We start from the raw sequence: 21131 nt of genomic DNA on the forward strand, positions 1-21131 counted from the left end.
CAGGAAAAGGCAAAGCCACAGCTCCCACCTGGAGCAAGGCCAGAGCTCCTACCTCATCCCACACTGCCTAAGGCCTCTAGAAGGCTCTCCACTCTCTGGAACTGTTCCGCTTACATTTTTAAAACCACTTCTCAAATTTTGAGTACATGCATAAGTCACCTCCTTAACCATAAAACAACACTGTGATTTTTATCATTTTATGTTATTTTAAAAATATGACACACATTTTAAAATTATCTTTAAATTTGTCTGGAGGGCAAAAGGCATAGGCCATAGTTACTATTAACAACTAACACATATACAAAAATACTGTCGAAATGCCAACAGATCTATGACACAACTCCACACTCATCATGCTAACACTCCCCAATCATATCCTGTTAAGTACAATGATGGTGCTACCAAGACTCTTTGAGGAAAACATAGATAGAGGGGTGCTATAATCAAAGACAGCAAATTTTTGTTTGTTTGTTTTAAGATAGGGTCTCATTATGTGGCCTAAGTTGGCCTCACACTCCTGGACTTGAGCAATCTTCCTGCTTCAGGGTCCTGAGTAGCAGGGACACTGTAAGTATGCACCTCTGAACCCAGAAAAAAAGTCATATTTTTGTAACTTATAAAACCTACATTAACTCTAAAAAGAATGGTCTTCCTCAGATAATGTTTCCCATTATTTTAAAACTATTTAGAATAAAAACATTTATTTTTAGACTAACTTAGACTATATCTATAAACCCACTAATGAAAGCGATTCTAAGTCTGAGAGGCTCAAATCCTGACCTGTCCCTCACTAACAAACTGAATTTGTTTGGCCTGAGGTGCTTTATTACTGGATCTCAACGTCCCCTAAAATAAATATAATCATATCTGTTATGGAAAATAGGGATTAACTATTTTCCCTTCAAGTTCATGGAGCCAGTTTTAAACCTTATCTTCTTGTGACAGCCCTCATCCCTAAGTGTAGGCAGGTACCTTGCCAGTACTTGTGCCAAGTCAAGGTTTTCAGAAAGACTGCTACTAATCACAGAAGTCAGCTCCACCACTGAAGACCTCCTTGAAAGATGGGCCCTGAAGAAAGTGAGCTGCCACCTCTGGCCATTTCTTAACTTAGCATTCACTGTCCATAATTGGCAACCCATGAGACAAGAAGGAATAGAAAGCAAAGAAATGGCTTTGCTACAGACTCTCACCTCCTATATGAGCCCAAACCTCAGGGTATAACCTGGACAAGTCATTCTCAGTTCAGGGCACTAATGACTGATACAGAATCGGACCATGACTTCAGTTCTCATCAACGGCTCACCTTGGAAAATCTTAGACCAAAGTGCAGAACTCTACCAGCCCACTCCAGAATGTGCTTCTCCAAATTGCTGTAGCAGCCACTGACATCACACAAATGCAGAGTGGGACCACTGACACTAATATAAAAAATGTAGGATCTTCTTTCCTGCTCTTTCAGAATACAGTACTTTCAGTAGAGACTTCAGGATAGTATCTGTCCCTGTCAAGGCAACCTATTCAATTCAATTCAAGCACCCTAGATTTCTGTGCTGCTGAGAAGTATTCAGGGTTTGGGCAGATTTAACCTAATTCTGTGTACTTCAGAGCCCAGGGCTCTTAATCACTGGACCAAGAGAGACGAGGAGACTCAAACTGAGCGTGCATTTGTCCACTGTCTTAGTTAAAACCCAACATTAAGGACACATAAGAAAGCATCAGGCATTCCTAATACTTTCACAAATGTACTTAACATGCAGTAGGAGAGTTACTAGTCTTTAACAGTCCTACTATAGAAAATGATATTGGCAATTTATTGTATGATAGATATTGTTATAACTGCTTATCATAATTTTATGGATGAGAAAACTAAGGCAGAGAGGAAACTTCAGGTTTCACACCATTGCAAGTGGGCAAGCCCCTTCACCAAGGTGTCTACACTTCTAACCATGATGCTCTGCTTTCTCTCACTTTTAACTGGTGAAGTCAAAATCAGGACATATTCAAATCCACATATTCAGTAAAAAGCATTCCTTTCACCTCTATCCCCTACCAATCCACCTTCCCACCACCAAGACCATTCTCATGGGAAATGACTTTTTTAAATGTCCTTATATATTCATCCAGAGTTTTCTTTATGCAAAAACAAGCAGGCATGCATAGTCTTATTTTTTCTTCACTAGAAAGGTAGCATCCTATTTACATCTCCCACTTTGTTTTCCTCAATTAAGAGATTGGTGTGTCATTTATTATCTTGTGCACATCAGTTTTTGCAGTTGCACAGTTTCTTGCTGTCTCTATACACCTTAATTCTTTAAACCAGTTCCTTAACAATATTTTACCCTTCGATTTTAATTTCTGATAATTAACTTTATGTGCAATAACATACTCATCCTCCTCTAACAAGAAACCATGATTTTCTCTCCTCCCGCCATTCCTACTACTTCCACTGCCAAGGGAGCTGAGGGGCACGTCCTTGTAAGCTCCTAGGGAGAGAGTGACCGAAGCCCGGCCTCCAAGCACACTGTTTCACACAGTTCATAATAGCAGGCACAAACCTTATACTCTTTTGTAAGTTGGAATGTAGGCCAACTGTATTTTTAGGGTTCTATTTCAGGGACTAGATGAGTGGTTACTTTAAGGAATTTACATCTGTTCTCCGCTATGTTTGAAAAACTCCTTTTAATCCACTTGGATTCCCCCCTGCACACACATTTTGGTGACCAAAATCATTAAGATATTAAAGAGTAAAATAAATTAAGACAGACCAGGCAAACAAATGGCTGTGCACTGTAAAACCACTAAAATGAAAAAAATCTACAAACATTGATGGTTACAATGTTTGACTGTAGAAAATATTGATGGGGGACACGGGGGTTCTTACACTTTCATATTTCTATCTTTCAACAAAAAATTAGTATTGTAGAAATCTCTGGCTACAAATTTCCTATAGTAGCTTTGCTCTGGAATTCATATTGTACTGTATTTTTATAGTAATTTCTAAGTGCCCCCAAAGAGCATTAAATACGATTGTAGGTATCAAAAGATTTTCTCCTCTTAGGCGGCACTCTAACACAACATAGCCACACGGCCCACATGAAGTGGCCATGGGCTCACTGAGGTTAAGCCCACTTAAATTAAGGTCACCATTCTCCAGGGCAGCAGACACAAAACCAGACCCACACTCTAGTTCAATAAGGAAGAGAACCTGAGGCTTACTCACTTGCACTACTTCTAGAGGCAAATTTTCATAATTAAATACTTATTGATAACAACCATTTAGTGGCTGATAGCTATCCTGGGTGCTGTGCTAGTTCACCAGTTAAGTTCTTGCTCCTCTAAGAAAGCTGTTTTTTGAGCACAAAATTTAATTAAACAGGCAGTGGAAATATTTAGTCTAACTTTTTTTAATAATATGAATTTTATGAACATCTAAGAACAAGAACTGTCATAGAGAAAGTTCCACAAGGTAAAGACAAAGCAGCAAGCTCCCCAACCCAGACCCCGACCCACTTCATCTGCTCCTGCAGGGGTTGCTCATGCCCTCCAGCCTGCTCTTCCTCTGTATTAGCCAAGCACTTTGAAGACTGGCCAAGTGCAAGCAACTGGACAAATGACCTCAGCCCATTACTCACAGTTATATTTCCAATAAGAAAAACCAGGGCACCTTCCCAGGTACAGGACCATCTTTCATCAGTAGCCGGCTTCAAGTCTGCCTAAGGTCCATTTTTTTTTCATTGAGATAGAATTCACAAATTATAAAATTTACCTTTTTAAACTGTACAATTGTGTGGGTTTTAGCACTTTATTCACAAGGTATACAACATCACCACTATCTTACTACAGAAAATTTTCACCTCTCCCAAAAGAAGGTTCATACTCATTAGAAGTCATGAAAAGTCATTCCTCACCCTTTCCCTGTCCCACTCTCAGCCTCTAGCAACCACTAATCTATTTTCCATCTGTATAGTTCTGTATTCAGAACTATACAAATGGAATCAGAAAATATGTGACATTCTGTGTCTGGCTTCTTTCACTTAACATGTTTTTTCCAAGTACATCCATGTTGTAACATATAGAAATAACCCCATTCCTTTTTTTTATGGCCAAATAATATTCTACTGAATACATATACGATATTTTGTGATTCTATTTACTCACTGATGAAAATTTGAGTTGCTTCCTTTTTGGCTATGATAAATAAGGCTTCTATGAACATTTGTGAACAAGTTTTTCTATGGGAATATATTTTCAATTGTTTTAGGTATATATAACTAGGAGTGGGGCACATGGGAACTAAGTTCAACTTTTCAAAGGACTCCAATGGAGCTGCACAATTCTACATTCCCAACAACACATAAGGGTTTCAATTTCCCTAAATCCTTAGCAATCCCTGTCATTTATTTTTATTATAATCATCTTAGTGTACATGAAGTGGTATCTCATGGTGGTTTTGATTTGCATTTCCATACCACCCATTTCTGAAAAGTGAAACACACTGTGTGACATGCTTGAGTAGAAATTAACACAACTGATCTTAAAAAAAAACTTTTTATTATTAAAATACTCCTTTGGAAGACAAATTCATTTACACATTAAGGAGAGATCAAATGCTGGTATAAAGAAAAGTATCCTTCCTGACTTTCCCAATGGAATCTTCCATTTGTTTTTAGTAATAATAAATGAAAAGCCATTGTTCACTAGGCATATTGTTTTCAAGGGCATATTTAAAAAAAAAAAATCCTAGAGGAATTTTTTTAAAATCAGATAGTTTTCTTAAGCCTGTGAAAAACTGGAAAGTCTAGGACCTGCACTGGATGCCCTCCACTGTTACCTGGTATCTTCAGTGATATATAAAGTCATATATTGAATTTTACCCTAACTTTTTCTAAAAGGGTCTTAAAAGAACTTCATGAAATAAGGAAGGGCCCTGAAAGCGGGGAAGAAACTAAAGTGCTCATTGTGAAAAGCATGCAGTGAAGAAACTGTGGCATTTTTCAAGAAAGAAATCAAGGGCCAGTGCCAGCTCCACCACCCACCAGCAGTGTACACTTGGGCAGATTACTTATCTCCAGCTTACAAGGACATGGACGACGCGGGAGCTGCCGTAAGGCAGCCTATGTGCCCGGCATAGCACCTGACTCACGGCAGCCTCCAGCAACACCTCTCCCCCACTCCTCAGCTCCCTTCGTCACACACAAGCTAATACAGCTGCTCTCACTGCTCGTTGGAATTAGCTCTAAGCTTCCTGGCAGAAAAGTAAATGTGATAAATGTCAGAATTGTTATTAAAAAGGAAAAAGCTTACCATTCTTTTGGCAAGATATTTTTTTCCTAAAAATAACTTTTTCTCTCCCTAATAGCTCTTTATATCAGAAAAATAAAGCAATGTTAATAGACAATAACCATTCTTCATTAGAAGGTTTTAGAGCAACAGAAGCCATATTTTCATAGTTGTTTCTTTATAACAAATTTTAATAGAAACTGAATATACAGCTTAGGCCAGAAGAGAAGCTGTGCCGAAACAGGCCAATAGGGTCCCAGCTCAAGATTCCAGACTCTAATTTGACTGCCTACAATGCACCATAGGAAGGAAGAGGAGGGAAGGAGGCAACACTGTGAGCCTTGTCACCTGCAGGTGTTGAGGATGAGGAAATGTCAGTATGTGCAGACACAGAGAGTTGACCCACTGTTATGGTTTGGATATGAGGTGTCCCCCAAGAGCTCACGTGTGAGACAAAGCAAGAAGGTTCAGAGGAGAAATGACTGGGTTGTAAGAGTCTTAACCCAATTAGTGAATTCATCCCCTGATAGGGATTAACTGAGTGGTAACTAAAGTAGTAGGGTGTGGCTGGAGGAGGTGGGAATTAGGGTGTGACTTTGGTGTCTATATTTGTTATCTGGAAAGTGGAGACCTTTCTCTCTGCTTCCTGATCATCATGGAGAGCTGCTTCCCTCTGCCACACTCTTCCTCCATGATGTTCACCCTCACCTCAAGCCCTGAGGAATGGAGCTGGCCTTCTATGGACCTCTGAAACCGTGAGCGTCCTAATAAACTTTTCCTCCCCTAAAATTCTTCTGGTCAAGTCTTTCAGTCACAGCAGCCAAAAAGCTGACTAAAACACCGGCCAAGACCCTGCTCTATCACAGTACAAGAAGATCCAGGCACACACCACCACTAATACCTACAACCAAACAGCAATTACAAGACTACAGCTTTTACTCCTCAGTAAAAGGTAGGCCAGAGAACTTATGGGTTTGGGATCTATTTCACCTTTCCAATTGGGTAAGGTGTGACATAAGAGAGGTAGAATTTCAATCATTAACTGAGGAAAAGATTCAGCCCATTTGGAAAAGAGAAGAGGCAGGTAAAAAATTTTAAAGTTCACTTTTATGAAAAGCTTTGAAGTTTGGCTTGAGCAGAGCTTGTAAGGATCTATAGACAGCATGGTAAAAATTTCACCATGTTTGATGCTACAATAAACTACCAAGCGTTTGAAAGTGCAGTTTCCAAGTTTAACTAGAAAAACAATTGTGGCAGATTTTTTAAAGCAAGCATTACAGTCCCAACACAAAAATCTAGCAGGTTAACTGCAGAGTTGCACTGACACAACAGGAAACAAGAGACCCCCAAACCCCAACAAGACCACTGCTTCTCACTCTCCACAAGCCCTGGAGAGATATCAGAGGAACCCCTGGGGGCATGGAAAGTGGATTCTGAGAACCACTGGCACAGAACTGAGCTGACCCCCACACATTCTATTCTAGAATGGTAGTCTTCATACATTTAAGAATATACCTTCATAAACCTTACATTTATTTTTAAAACAGACAAATATATGTGCCAATATATTGTGCATACCACAAAATATACATGAAAACAAGAATTTTATTGAAGATTTAAAAAAACAAAAGAAAAAATTTTATTAAAGAGACAAACATCTTTTCATCTCTTATTAATGAGAGCAATAGGATTGAAATGCTTTATTTTAAAAATCTTTTGTTTTACATTTGGTGACAAAACAACCCATTATAAGTTATTTAACTTATATTTAACTATAAAAGATGAAAAAAGATACCTCACCAAACTACAGTAATTCAAGAAGAATGCACCATCAGCTTCATAAATCAACATACTAATTTTTAAAATTTCTTCTAATTAGGGAAATATCTATTGAGATTCAACTAGTAAGTTACCATCTTCTCTGATGTTACTTGTTCATGAACACTAATCAGAAGACACTTTTGTATTTTTTAACAAAAGGTTTAAAAATCCACTGAATGAGTTTCCCACTTATCAATGAACATTATCTGTGCTCTGAAGGACTGAGCAACATATGGATGTGCTGGAAACTACTTGCTGTTACAGAAAAGGGTCAGCGAATTTGGGATATGCTTATCCTGGTAAATGAGAAATGTGCAATTCTGCATGAAAAAGCCAGTATACCTCCATGTAATTCAAAAGATTCTATGACCCCTCCTCATCTCGTTACAAAGTGTTATACAATTCTACTATAGCCAGGCCTGAAAAGTTCAACTGAAAATTTGTCAACTTTAAAGTGATGCAAAGGTGATATGCAATTTAAAAAAAAAAAAACAATATCTTAGCAAAAGTAAAGAGTCAAATTCCATTTCTCCTAATGATGAGAAAATAAATGCTTTGAGATTTGGAAAGCTAAAAAAAAAAAAAAGGTGATATGCATTCAGTTGAATTCTGATCTTTTTCTGAGCTAGTGATAGTCACTACCATACACTTTATTAAGATGCTGGGTAGTAGCTGTGAGCTGGGACTCCTTCCTATTCAGCCATGTGATCCCGAGGTGCAACACCCAACACTGTAACTGGTACAGGGCTGCCAAACTACGATCTTCACTAGGGTTAGATGCATTAAATGCCTTTTGACTGATGACATTTCCAACTTACAATGGGTTTATGGCAATGTAATTTCCACTGTAAATTGAGAAGCATTTGTATTTTTTTTCAAACCAGACTGATGGTTACCTGTAGTGTAGCCACTAAGCGTTGTACATGACCTGCAACACTTGGCAATGCACTGAAAGCTCACCAACCAACATGGTGCTAAACCCTTTTGCTTGTGGGATATTCAATCTCCTCTCCAGAAGCTCCTCTAGACATAGCCAGCAGTCACATATGACTCAGGGACTGAGTGGATGATTCAATTCTTTGTGGATTGTTTAGATTAAAAGAAAAAAAAAATTCTTCTCACACAGCAAAGAGTGACTCATGCACTCCCCAAGCACTGAAGACAGCAACAACTTACTGCAACCTACACAGACACCCAGGGAAGCAGCAGCAAACCTACAGGGGCACCACATGATACTTTTAATTTGAGAGCAAAATAGGAATATTCAACATCTGTTGAGCTCCTTGTGGACCGTAGTTCAGTTTCAACATTAGGCAGCACTATGTTCCTCTCAAGGGTTTTTAGTGATTACTATGATGAAAAGCAAGTACTAGGTAACAAATCAACGTGGAAAGAGCAATGAGGTGGTGGTTAGGGAAGCTGAGCAGTCCACAATAGGTACTCACGTCCCAAAATAAAGAATTGGGGACACTTGAGAATAAAAGAAAAATATTTCTTCAACTTATTTATACTATTTATACTCCCCTCCACCACCAAAAAAATAGCTATAAGGTTGTTGGGACAAAAATACTTATTAAGTTTTTTGAATCTATTTACTAATTAGAACTGTTAGGTATTTCTAGGAGTACTAAGAAAAACTTACTGAGCCTCCCAGAACCAAGGTCTATGGTGATGGAAAAGTAGGGAAAAAATAGACTGGGACCAAGAGGTCAAATTTTAATTCCAGTTCTGCCATCAACTCCCAAAACCTATTCAACGTAACTGACCCTGGATAAATGAAACACGTGACAGGAGAGATGCTTGCAGAAGCCCAGCTTCAAAGCACTCGCTGAAGTCGGCTTGTCCTAGATATAGCCTATGGCCCTCTCCTCCCAGCCTGGGTGTTCTTGCCCATCCCCAGGAGGTCCAAGTCCTTGAGAAATCCATAGGTCTGCATGTTAATGCCAAGTATTGCATTAGGTGCCAGGAGGAGAAACAGAAGACCTGTCTTCATGGTTGCTCAAAAGGTCAACACTAATGTGGTTTACTCATTTGATTAAATAAGCAGGGTGAATTTTTGCAAAAATTATACTTCCTATTCTATAAAAGTAAGGATCATTCAAATGGCTATTTCATGCCCTTTTCAATTTTTTTGGAAGATTGAATAGGTGTGCCTTCTTCTTTACAAAACCACTCACTCTCTGAGAAATTGTACTGGTTATTTTAAATATTTGGTAATCAAATATGTTAAATGCTGTAAAGAAACCAGTTGAGAATCCTTTGTGAAAATGAAGAATCTCTTCCCTGAGGAAAGTTCCTAAATTTTCCCAAAAACAACATGCATATGTATAATCTGAGACTTCTTCAACAATTCCTTATTTCAACTCCTTCAGTTACTTCTTCATCATGGCCTAGGATCCCAGGGGAGCCCAGTCTTCTCAACGGGTGTTTGTTCTTTTATGTCTTTCTACTAAGTCAGTCTATACTTGGAGGACAGGTTATTACTTGAGCAGAAATCTTAAACTCAACAGGAAAAAAATCACATTTCTTACTTCAGTACCAAACACATTAATAACCAAGAAAGGAAACTCTCTATTTCTTATTTTCAAAAACTGACCTAATAAATGGCTTTTTTTTTTTCCTGGCCTGGGGTTACCAATCAGTATGTGTAATGTTCTAACAGTAAACACAAGCTGAGTAAATCTAAAAACAAAACAAACTACTCCTATTATTGACAGAAATTGTAGATACACAAAAAATTCTAAATAAGCAAGTACAGATATTAACAGAGAATATAATAAGGAATATTATCATTTTTTCTAAAATATTTATTAAACAGTTTCCATTAAAACAGTGCAGTAGAGTTTTTAATCAAACTCTGGTTTAAGAAGAACATATTTTCTCTTAAAGCATTAAATCTTTATAAAAAGACATAAAGCAAAAGGGGAGGGATAGGAATCAGGGGCTAGAAGGGATAACCACTGAGCTAGCAGCAGGCTGGGAATGAGTGGGAGGGAGCATAACAAGAGAATTGAATCTCAGAGACCTTAAGCAGTAGGAGGAGGCAGAGTCATTTAGGATGTTTAGTGGCTTCTATATTTAAGGATTTTTAAATTACAAATAAATGAAATTTTATATAATAAAATTAAAGTGTGAGTGCATGAACTCCACAGTAGAACACTGCTGTTCTTCTGCCATGGATGTTGTGCACTTGGGGTGCACTGGAGGCTTCCAACCTCTTGTCCCTCCTATGAGCAAAGGACACAATGCTTGATCAGCAAGTCAGCTGGCACAAAGTTAAAACACCAGCATGCATCTCAGAAAAACATCGACTTGCTGTCTGAAACAGGATCCCAGAGGTAAAGGAGGGGCAGAGGTGCCTGTTGAAAATGCCTGTGGACCTCTAGAGAGAGAACCTTTGCAGGACACAGTCAGAAGACTAGGCTCAACCCTCCCATTGTGGTTCTCAAAGGGCAGTTTCCATTTTGTCTTAGAACTCAGGCAAGACAGGTAAAAGGCAGGAAATCACTCCAGACAGGACTGGGACCCTTGGTCCCTGATTAAGGTCAGCCAATTGGGCTTTTATTTTAAATCGTTAAAGAAGAACCATTACATCACTACTAGGTCCTAGAGAAAAGAAGAAGGTCTGCTGAGATAATTCAACTAGTTATTTATGGGAGTGTCTAACAGCATTTACTCACCAGCACACATCCCTTCCTCAAAGGATTTGATCTTTTGCCATGCCTACCCTCCCCCACTATTTGTATACCAGCAGCGTGAAAAAGTGCCATCCCCTCAAGGACCCAGGAATTAAACCAGAGACTTTGCGCCTAATGGAAGAAAAAGTAGGCTCATATCTCCATCATGTCAGATTAGGTCCAAACTTCCTTAATAAGACTACTATAAAGCAAGAATTAATATCAAGAGTCAATAAATGGGATGGATTCAAACTAAAAAGCTTCTTCTCAGCAAAAGAAACAATCAGTGAGGTGAATAGAGAGCCTACAGAATGGGAGCAAATCTTTACCACAAGCACATCAGATAGAGTACTAATCGCTAGGATATACAAAGCACTCTAAGAACTTAAAAACAATAAAACAAGTAACCCAGTCAATAAATGGGCCAAGGAACTGAACAGACACTTCTCAGAAGAGGATATACAATCAATCAACAAACATATGAAAAAAATAAAATGTTCAACATCTCTAGCAATTAGAGAAATGCAAATCAAAACTACTCTAATTTCATCTCACTCCAGTCAGAATAGCAGCTATCAAAAATACAAACAACAATAAGTGTTGGCAAGGATGTGGGGAAAAGAAACACTCATCCATTGCTGGTGGGATTGCAAATTGGTCCAGCCAATCTGGAAAGCAGTATGGAGATTCCTTGGAAAACTTGGAATGGAACCACCATTTGACCCAGCTATCCTATTCCTCGGTCAATACCCAAAGGACTTAAAAACAGCATAGTACAGGGACATAGCCATATCAATGTTTATAGCAGCTCAATTTAATAGCTAAATTGTGGAACCAACCTAGATGCCCTTCAGTAGATGAATGGATAGGGAAACTTTGGTATATACACACACAATGGAACATTACTCAGCATTAAAAGAGAATAAACTCATGGCATTTGCAGGTAAATGGATGGAGTTGGAGAATATAATGCCAAGTGAAGTAAGTCAATCCCAAAAAACCAAAGGCCCAATGTTTTCTTTGATATGAGGATGCTGACTCTTAATGGTGATGGGGGCTGGGGATGGGGCAGGAACATGGGAGGAATGGAGGAACTTAAGATAAGGCAAAGGGGAGGGAGGGGAAGGAAGTGGACAAGGGGGTAGGAATGATGGTGGAATGAGTTAGACATCATTACTGTAAGTACATGTATGAAGATACGAATGAGGTGAAAATACTTTGTGTACAATCAGTGACTTGAAAAATTGTGCTCTATATGTGTAATATGAAATGAATTGCATTCTGCCATCGTATATAACAAATTAGAATAAATAAATAATTCGATTTTAAAAAGTGTCACCCAATCCCCACTCACTCCTGTTTTCCAAGCTTGCCATCCATCGTCACTCCCTGTTCTCAGGGCTACAATTCACAAGTGCTGTCAGACCTAGCTGCTGTTTAGGGGCACATTCTTTTAAGTTTACAGTGGAGTCCTTGGTGGGCCCTATTCCCTAATAAGGTTTAAAATTACCATCAGCAGATGATAGTTTCCAGTAGTATTCACTACCTACTAGTAAGTAAATTATTTACTTTGCTTAAGTTAACTACTGCTTTGGAATCCATTAAAGAGAGCTTCCAAACACATTAGGTTTCTTACAAGTAGCAGCATAGTTCAGAACCATTAAGATTTAGGGGCAATTGAATGAAAAAATAAGGAGGCTGGCTATGATCTTTCTTAAAGGTAATAATGAAAAATAGGTAAATGGCTTTTGAAAATAAGAGCTATAAAAGGGGAGGAGGATAGAGCTAGTGATACAGATGTCCTTTCAGTCTGATAATCACAAACTGCACATAAAAACTTACTTGCCAATATTTTCAGGCAGAGACTGTAATGAGATGTCATTTACAGAAAGACATGTTAAATTCTGTAATTCAGGAAAGCTTTCTGGCAACCTATAACAATAAAAACAACAAAAAAATGTTAATTAAAAAGAACAGCAGTATGTAATAAGCATAAATGTGATGGTGACTTCTCTGTGCTAACTGAAACAACCTCTTCAAAATTACATTGTAGGTGACATGTATACCTTGACTTTATACACACACACACACACACACACACACACACATACATACATAACACTTTCAAAGAAAAAAACAAATGTTTCTTCTACCTAATAGAAGTATAGGGGCATGACAGGATACTTATTGATAGAGTAATGCAGAAATAATTAAAGAGAACCAGATAGGCAGGTTCTAAGAATAAAGGGGGAAGTATTGTGGGACTATTGAATACTCCATAAAAAAACAAAACAACTGACAAATTGCCACAGCAGCTGAAAGTGCCTAAGAGTGAAAACACTTTATTGATTAGCAGAAAATAAAGAGAAAATTTCATCCGCCCACAAGATTACAACAAAACACAAGACAGCTGCTCAAAAATGTTTCTTCCTGTAGCTTATAATACCCAGAGCAAAGGATTACTTAGAATTGATCAGCTGACAGCCAATTGCTACTTTCTTAACTTTTTCTTTTAATTCAAAATGTCACTCACTTGAGATAATTATGTGTTTCACTATGTTCTTCTACACAAAAGCAGTTTTTTTGTATGTCCTTAAACTCTGCAGAATAGTAAGGCTTCAAAATAAAATCATTATTTAAAATTTACAAAGAAATTTTACTTTCAGTATTCCTATGGTTACCAGTATGCATGCAGGGATAAATAAAAAAGAAAAAATATCACTAAAGGCAAAAAGATCTCACTGCATCTGAAATAAAACACAATGCATACACACAAATCTGTTAGTATAGACAATAGAACCACAAGTCTGTTACTTTTTCAGCAGGGAGAAATTTCTGACTTTAATGATAGTCTCTAAACTGGAATCTTTTATTTTTCTTCTTCTAGATTCTTTTTTGGAAGGTGAGAATAAAATATGTTACAGTTTGACATTTAACATAGGTTAAGGCCTGACTACAAAATCAAATTCAGGCCCTTAGAATTAGGATATTATCTAGAATGTATATAATTATTGAATTATGTTTTTAGAAGAGTTAGCTTATTACCTATAATTTCAAAAAAAATCAACACATCTGGTTTGCCCAAGTTTTTAACCAGACAGTATATATCATTTTTTTAAAAAATTCTAAAACTAGATGAAATGTCCTTAAACATAAGCAAATGTTCTAAATGTCTGATTTGCATTTTTTACCAGCTGTTAACATTCAGAGCCAAGCTAGTATAAGGTGAGGAAGAAGCAGAGACTTAAGTCCACGGAAGCTGAAGTCTGAGCTTCCCACTCAATAGCTGCACCAACTGAAAGGCCAGCCTTCGTTTCTTTAGTCGTAATATAAGTGGGCAGAGTCAGTAACCAACAAAGGTCCCTTCAACTCACAGCATACCTGCCAAATGGAAATGGATTGCTTTAAGAAATCCACCAAATAGGAGCCCAGGATAAAATATAAGTAAAACCTCATGCAATCTTGGTGTGTTCCAGTGGAGAGCTTTGAGAATGGTGAGGTCAAATGTCAGCCAGCATTAGAGAAGAAAAGCTGAAAAAGGGACTAAGCAACTGATGGTTAAAAAAAGCTGAACAGCGCGGGCTAGGGTCATGGCTCAGTGGTCAAGCGCTTGCCTAGCATGTGTGAGGCACTGAGTTCGATTCACAGCACTACATATACAAAATAAATAAATAAAGGTCCACTAACAACTAAAAAAAAAAAAAAAAAAAAAAAGCTGAACAGCAGCACAAAGAAAATTTGCCCACTTGCCTAACCTGGATCAGTTCAACAAGCATTTATTGAGCACTTACTCCATTCCGGGAACTACAGTTGGGCTGGAAATACAGTAATAAGTTATAGAGAGAAAATAAGTAACTTTCTCAATTCAACTGGGAAGTCGTGGTCAAAAGGATAACTTAGGTGTAAATTTCAAGTGTTATGAAAAATGTACAAAAGAGCATTCTATAAAAGCTCAGAGGAGGGGGCCACGGAGAGTAAGCAGGAAAGGCTTCCTGAAGATGTGCAATGCTCAGGCTGCTTTGTAGGGAGGTGAAAGGGCTGGTTCAGTGAAGAACAGACAGTTCATTTCACAGGTGTGAAATGAAGTACCTGGGGCTACGGGTGTGGCTCAGTGGTAGTGCACTGATCTAGACAGTTTGATCTTCAGCACAAAAAGAAAGAGAATATGAAAAAAAAATGAACTAAGTAGAAGCACTTTATAATAGCACAGAGTGATATCTGACACAGGAAACAGAGGACAATAGGGTGGAGAGACAGGCTAAGCTAAAGTGCAGACAAGGAAAGGCTTGCATAGCACATCTAGAAGTGACTTATCTGACAGGGACATTGTTATGGCTTGCATGTGAGGTATATCCCAAAAGCTTATGTGTGAGTCAATAGAAGAGGGTTGGAGAAGAAATGATTGGGTTATGAGAGCCTTAACCCAATCAGTGAATTAACCCCCTGATGGGGATTAACTGAGTGGTAACTGAAAGTGGGTAGGGCATGGCTGGAGGAGGTGGGTCATGCCTTTGGGGTACATACTTTGTAGCTAGTGAGTGGAGTCTCTCTGCTTCCTGATCATCAAGTGAGTAACTTCCCCCTGCCACACACTCCTTCCCTGGAGTTCTGCCTCACCTTGAGCCCCAAGGAATAAAGCCTACTGTCTATGGACTGAGGCCTCTGAAACCATGAGCCCCCAGATAAACGTTTCCTCCTCTAAAATTGTTCCAGTTGAGTCTTTTAGTCAAAGCAATGAAAAAGCTAACTAAAACAGGGAGTTTCAGATGGTTTTTAGAAGAGAGGCAAACTGAGGGAAGACGGTGAGGAAAGAGGGTAAGTTAACCTGAGGACAGTGATGAGTTAGAGCACTTTCAGGCTACAGCTTACTGGATCACTGTTTTCCAGTTATAAATGGTAAAGGCAACTCTGTCACTGAAATTCAAAAAAGGAAAACCAGAAATATTTTAAAAACACATTTATTTCTTAAAAATAAGGATATGGCCAAAATAAAAGTAAACAGGGTATTTCTCCAGTACTCTAGACTCAAGATGTCCCAAGCAATTCTAAAATAAGTAAGGTGAATTCCAAATTCTACTTCAATCTCAAGGAAGAATACCACACTGCTAAGGCTGCTTACAGAGCTTTTGAGAAATTCTAGAGATGGACCCACCTGGCCCTGATAGAACTCTGGAATAAAATCCCGAGGGATGTCTATAGCCACATGGCACTAACTCAGTTGCCATGGCAACAAAGACACCTGGAGGCCAGCAGTCACGGACTCATGACTTATGTCAAGAGGCAGAAAGAGAGGATCTCAGCAATGCCTCCTCAGTCCTGCTGTGAAATACCAGAAGGGCAGAGCTGGAGTAAGTGGCAAAACAGCAACAGGTGGCTTTGTTTGATGGGATAAACCCAAAGAAATCCCCACAGCTATTGCTAAAGTAAGGAAATCACAGTTTTGAGGGGGGTTTATTTTTTAAAGGCGAGTTACAGGAAAATTGAGATTACAAATGTTTCATTACTGGAGGGGGGAATACAGATCTAATAAGACTTTTCCTTGGTTAACGATAGTATAAACTCTTGGAGAGGTTGGATTTCAGTTGTATCCAATATATCAGGCAGGATCAATGGGGGATGCATGAACTCTACATTTTTTCATATTTCTTCAGAAATTCTCTCCTCACTCCTATTTCATAAACTCTTATGTTCTTCCCCTTTATCCCTACAACATCTTTTCAGTGTTTGTATAGACAGTATGCTTTTCATTGTGCACTATATATAACTAAATATTTAGGTAACTCACCCATCCTTAATAAAGACAAGAATGCATATGGCACCTCCAAAATAGGTAGCCTCACAGTGTCCTCCACCTGGCTTTCAAAAACGATATCCTTAATACTACAGATAGAAGAGTAAGCAGAAAGGTTACCTAGTCAGTGGGTTTCCGCTGAAGTCGGCTATCTGCAGTGCTTTACAGAATGAGATGCTTTCTGGAATCTCAGGAATATCTGTAGGAGTAAAGAAAATTTACCACCATTGTTAATATTTTCATATTTTTCAAGATGGACCACTGTCAAAGGGAATATCCAGGGGCTGGAAGTACATCTCAGTGGCAGAGAACTTGCCTAGCATGTATAAGACCCTGGGTTCCATCTCCAAAACTGGGGTGGAGGGGGGTGGGCAGAATATCTAGAAATCGCTACCTTAATTCGAACATGGCATAGATTTATAAAGGAGTTTTGAACACTTATTCTTGCTTTCCTAATAGAAATACATTCTTAATGGAACAACATTAAAGAAAAATTATTAAAAAGAACCACCATCTGATTACCACCAAGTCCCACCTTATCACAAGTCACTGACAGCATTCGGTCCTAATTTCCATTAGAATTTTTTTCTTATGTTTTCACATGGTTTTATGAGTACAAAGTTTGCCAAAGTAGTACATTTTTAAATTAGGGATTTTCTTCTGATACAAACATAAGAACTTAAAAAATAAAGTATAAAGAAGAAAATTTAAAACAACAACACTCTTATCACCCCAAAATAATATTTTATTCTAAAGCTCTTTCAGTCCACACACACACACACACACACACACACACACACGCATGTATGTAAACAGGCTGTATTTCAAAATACTAGGTTTATTACATTTTTTAAATTTACATTATTTTTACAAACTTTTTTCCTTGATCATTCTTCAAATAGTCTTCCATTCCTAATGGCAGAAAAACACATTGCATATATTTTCAGACTTCATTTAATCAATCCCCCATTGTTGGACATTTAGGTTGTTTCCAAGTTTCTGATGTTATAATTATGCCAAATCCTGATTATTTCCTTAGGCTAAGTTCCCAGAAGTAGAATTACTATGTCCAAGGCATTAACATCTCTTCAGCACTTGATAAATATTGTTAAGTTGCTTTAGAGGGGAGACAGTCTGTACCTATTTATACCTTCATTAGCCTGTCCAAGAGTGCCCAATTCAACATCTCTCTTTTTGTTTACATTTTTTAAACGTCAATTTTGTTGGCTAAATAGTCCAGCAACACTTTATTTTATATTCCTTTTATTACTAATGAGGCTGAATATTTTTATCTTTATTGGCCACTAAATATTTGTGATTTTTAAATGACCAAAAAATGTTATTTTGAATTCCTGGTTCTCTTGGTACAAACCCTAAGATTATAGCTTTTAGGGCTTTAAAAGTTTAGTTCATAGCATTTAATTTCAAGAATACATTTACTTTGGCCATATTAACATGGAGAAGGGCAAAAATAGAAATGGTTCCCCTGGTCCCATGCTGTTTCTTCCACCAGTTTGACAAATGCAGACTGAGCCAAAACACACTTAATATTTCTAAATTGGGGGTTGGAGAGGAAAAGGAAGAAATAAAGGGAGAAATGGATGTCTTGCTCCAACAACCTTGGAGTAATCAAATGCCACGAGTTTTTATTTCAAATTTAAAAGCCTAAAACATTTGAATGTATGATGATGTTTTTCTCACAGTATTATCAGCCTTACATGGTTATGTAATAGTGGGAAAAACCCATTAAGATCCTAATTTCATAAACATGATAGGTATATAGATAGGTAAACAGATAGACAATGTTGTCCACAGCTGGGTCTGGACTGAAATTTTAAAACTCAAAGCATTTGTGGGCCCTGAGATAACAAATATAGCAGCAGCCTCTTGAGAAACATTACCTTATTTATTCCCTTCAAAAATATGTTATTTAGAGAAATGAATTACAGTAGATGGGGTAGAGAGAGAAGATGGGAGGGGAGGGGAGGGGAGGGGGGATAGTAGAGGATAGGAAAGGTAGCAGAATACAACAGTTACTAATATGGCATTATGTAAAAATGTGGATGTGTAACTGATGTGATTCTGCAATCTGTATTTGGAGTAAAAATGGGAGTTCATAACCCACTGGAATCTAATGTATGAAATATGATATGTCAAGAGCTTTGTAATGTTTTGAACAACCAATAAAAAATATGTTATTTTAACTTCCATTGTCCATAATAGGCACTAAGGTTCAAAGAGATTAAGTGATTCGCTGGTCGATACCTATTTCACTGAGAGCTGGCCACAGATGCTGAAGTCCAGCACTGCCACATTTAACAATGAACAGAAACCCTAAATGCAGGACAGGATTAGCACTGCTGCTAAGGCAAGCGAGGCAGCCACACGCTTGCCTAGGCTGAAAAGCACTGGCCAACCTGGACACTACATAAGGTCTCTCTGCCTAAAATACCTTGGGTTCCAGAGAAGAGTCTATATGAGAGAAAAGAGGTGCCCTACAAGTGCTGAGGCAGAATGTCCAGCCACACTTCAAGACACAAATTCTACAGTGGCTATTACCCTATCAAGGAAAAACAGCATCAGCTAAGGGATATCAGTGATGTAGACGTCTGTTACTCAAAGCATCAAAAGCATGAACCTTGTGTATAATATATCAAAATGCACTCTACTGTCATGTATAATTAATTAGAGCAAATTAGAAAAATAAATAAAACATGGTCACAGGAAAACAACGAAAGCATGAACCCAAAAAGATGAGCCAACCAAGGGCTATGTGAATAGCAACTCCAAGAAACTCTGGACAGGGCTGGTTTGGAATCCAAGAATCAAAGGATAATAGCAATGGTGGCCAGAGAACACAGCTGGACCAAATCCAGACAGAGGTGACCCACAGGTCTGGAATGCAGGAAGGCATTCCCTCTGTAGGCTAAAATGTACATACACCACAGCAAAGAGCAAATAGAACCAAATGCCATTTCTGATGTGCTCTGAACCAGTGACAGCAGAGGAGAAGCCCAGACACAAACTTAGGGTTGTGGTAAGGATAAAGAAGGCCAAGCAAACTAAAGAAGAGTAGCATCATTAACAGAGAGAGATGTCAAGGGTTTTTGCTGATTTTTTTTTTAAGAGAGAGAGAGAGAGAGAGAGAGAGAGAGAGAGAGAGAGAGGGAGGGAGGGAGGGAGGGAGGGTGAGTTTTTAAAATATTTATTTGTTTTTTTTTTTTTTTTTTTTTAGTTTTCGGCAGACACAACATCTTTATTTGTACGTGGTGCTGAGGATTGAACCCAGGGCTGTGTGCATGCCAGGTGAGCGTGCTACCACTTGAGCCACATCCCCAGCCCCTTTTCTGATTTTTTAAAAATTATTTAACAAAAATTTTTTATTAAACCCTGAATAGGCATCTACTGACATATAAGTAATAGAAATACTTATTATATATTTAGTATTATTATGTATTTACTAAAGTAATAATGCTTAGTGTTATTAATGAGAAATTAATTATTAATTTTCATCTAATCATTAAGGGATATAACACAATTTCTATTTGCTAATACTCAGCTCAAGCTTCTGTGAAGATAAAAAGAAAAATGTATAAAATCATACTTTATTAATTCATAACTGACCTTATTCCACATAAACCCAAGAATAAAATCATAAAATTTGATATTTACAAAATATCTCAGGTTGACTGTAAAATTAATATTTTCCTTACAAATTTCCTAAGATAACCTTTTTAATTTGGACCCACTTTAATTTAACATTCTGATTAGAATTGTTTTCAATTGGGCTGGGAATGTAACCCAGTGGTAGAGTCTTGCTTAGCCTCTGAGAGGCCCTAGATTCCATCCCCAGCACCCCAGCACCCCAGCACCATAAATAGAAGAATTGCTGTCATTTAATACTGAAAGAGTGAAAGGAAGCTCAGTAGAGTAGAGGAGGGAGAAAAGGGGAAGGGGAGAGAAGGGATTGAAATTAAATTCCATTTATATATATATATAATTTTGTCAAAATGAACCCAAATACTATGTATAATTATAATGCTATAATGAAAAAAGAAACTGTAAAATAAATTAATGAGTTTCTGCAAGTATTTAGAAAGTGATTAGAATTTCACTAACACATTTTCTTTAGTTTTTAAAGAGGAAGAAACAAGGTCAAGAAATACTAAAACCACAAATTGTTTTTTTTGAATTCAGGCAGCATTTCTTAATTGAAAAGGCAATTAACAAGTGAAAAATGTTAATGAGAAACTTTGAAATTATTATTTATAAAAATAAACCATCCTATTCTTTGTTTTACTATCATTTAATATATGTCTTATGCATATATTTAAAAATTGCACTTTTATTTGTTTCAATCTTCAGAAATACTTTATGTAATAAAAAGGCATCACTACCATTATTTTTCAAAAGAAGAATCATTGTCGATTAATAAGATTTAGTTGTATGGGGGGTTCCCCACCATCTGTAGTTTGTCAACATAACTGCTAATTACAGCCATCATACAAGACGTTCACAATTAGTCCTAAGTTCTGTTGGTGCGAAAGGTCTCCTTCAACACC

The 21131-nt window shown here is 37.7% G+C and overlaps 1 protein-coding gene across 1 annotated transcript in view; it reads right to left on the bottom strand.

Moving 5' to 3' along the window:
- Lrrc1 (leucine rich repeat containing 1) overlaps nt 1–21131 on the bottom strand; it is a 124130-nt gene that overhangs the window by 30551 nt on the left and 72448 nt on the right. Inside the window, exons 3-4 of the mRNA XM_026411234.2 lie at nt 16690–16768; nt 12621–12710 (exon numbers count right to left, since the gene is read on the bottom strand). Coding sequence (XP_026267019.2) covers nt 12621–12710; nt 16690–16768 — 169 coding nt within the window. The remainder of the gene's footprint in view (nt 1–12620; nt 12711–16689; nt 16769–21131) is intronic.

This window comes from Urocitellus parryii, chromosome 8 (genome assembly GCF_045843805.1).
Source record: "Urocitellus parryii isolate mUroPar1 chromosome 8, mUroPar1.hap1, whole genome shotgun sequence".
Lineage (NCBI taxonomy): Eukaryota > Metazoa > Chordata > Mammalia > Rodentia > Sciuridae > Urocitellus > Urocitellus parryii.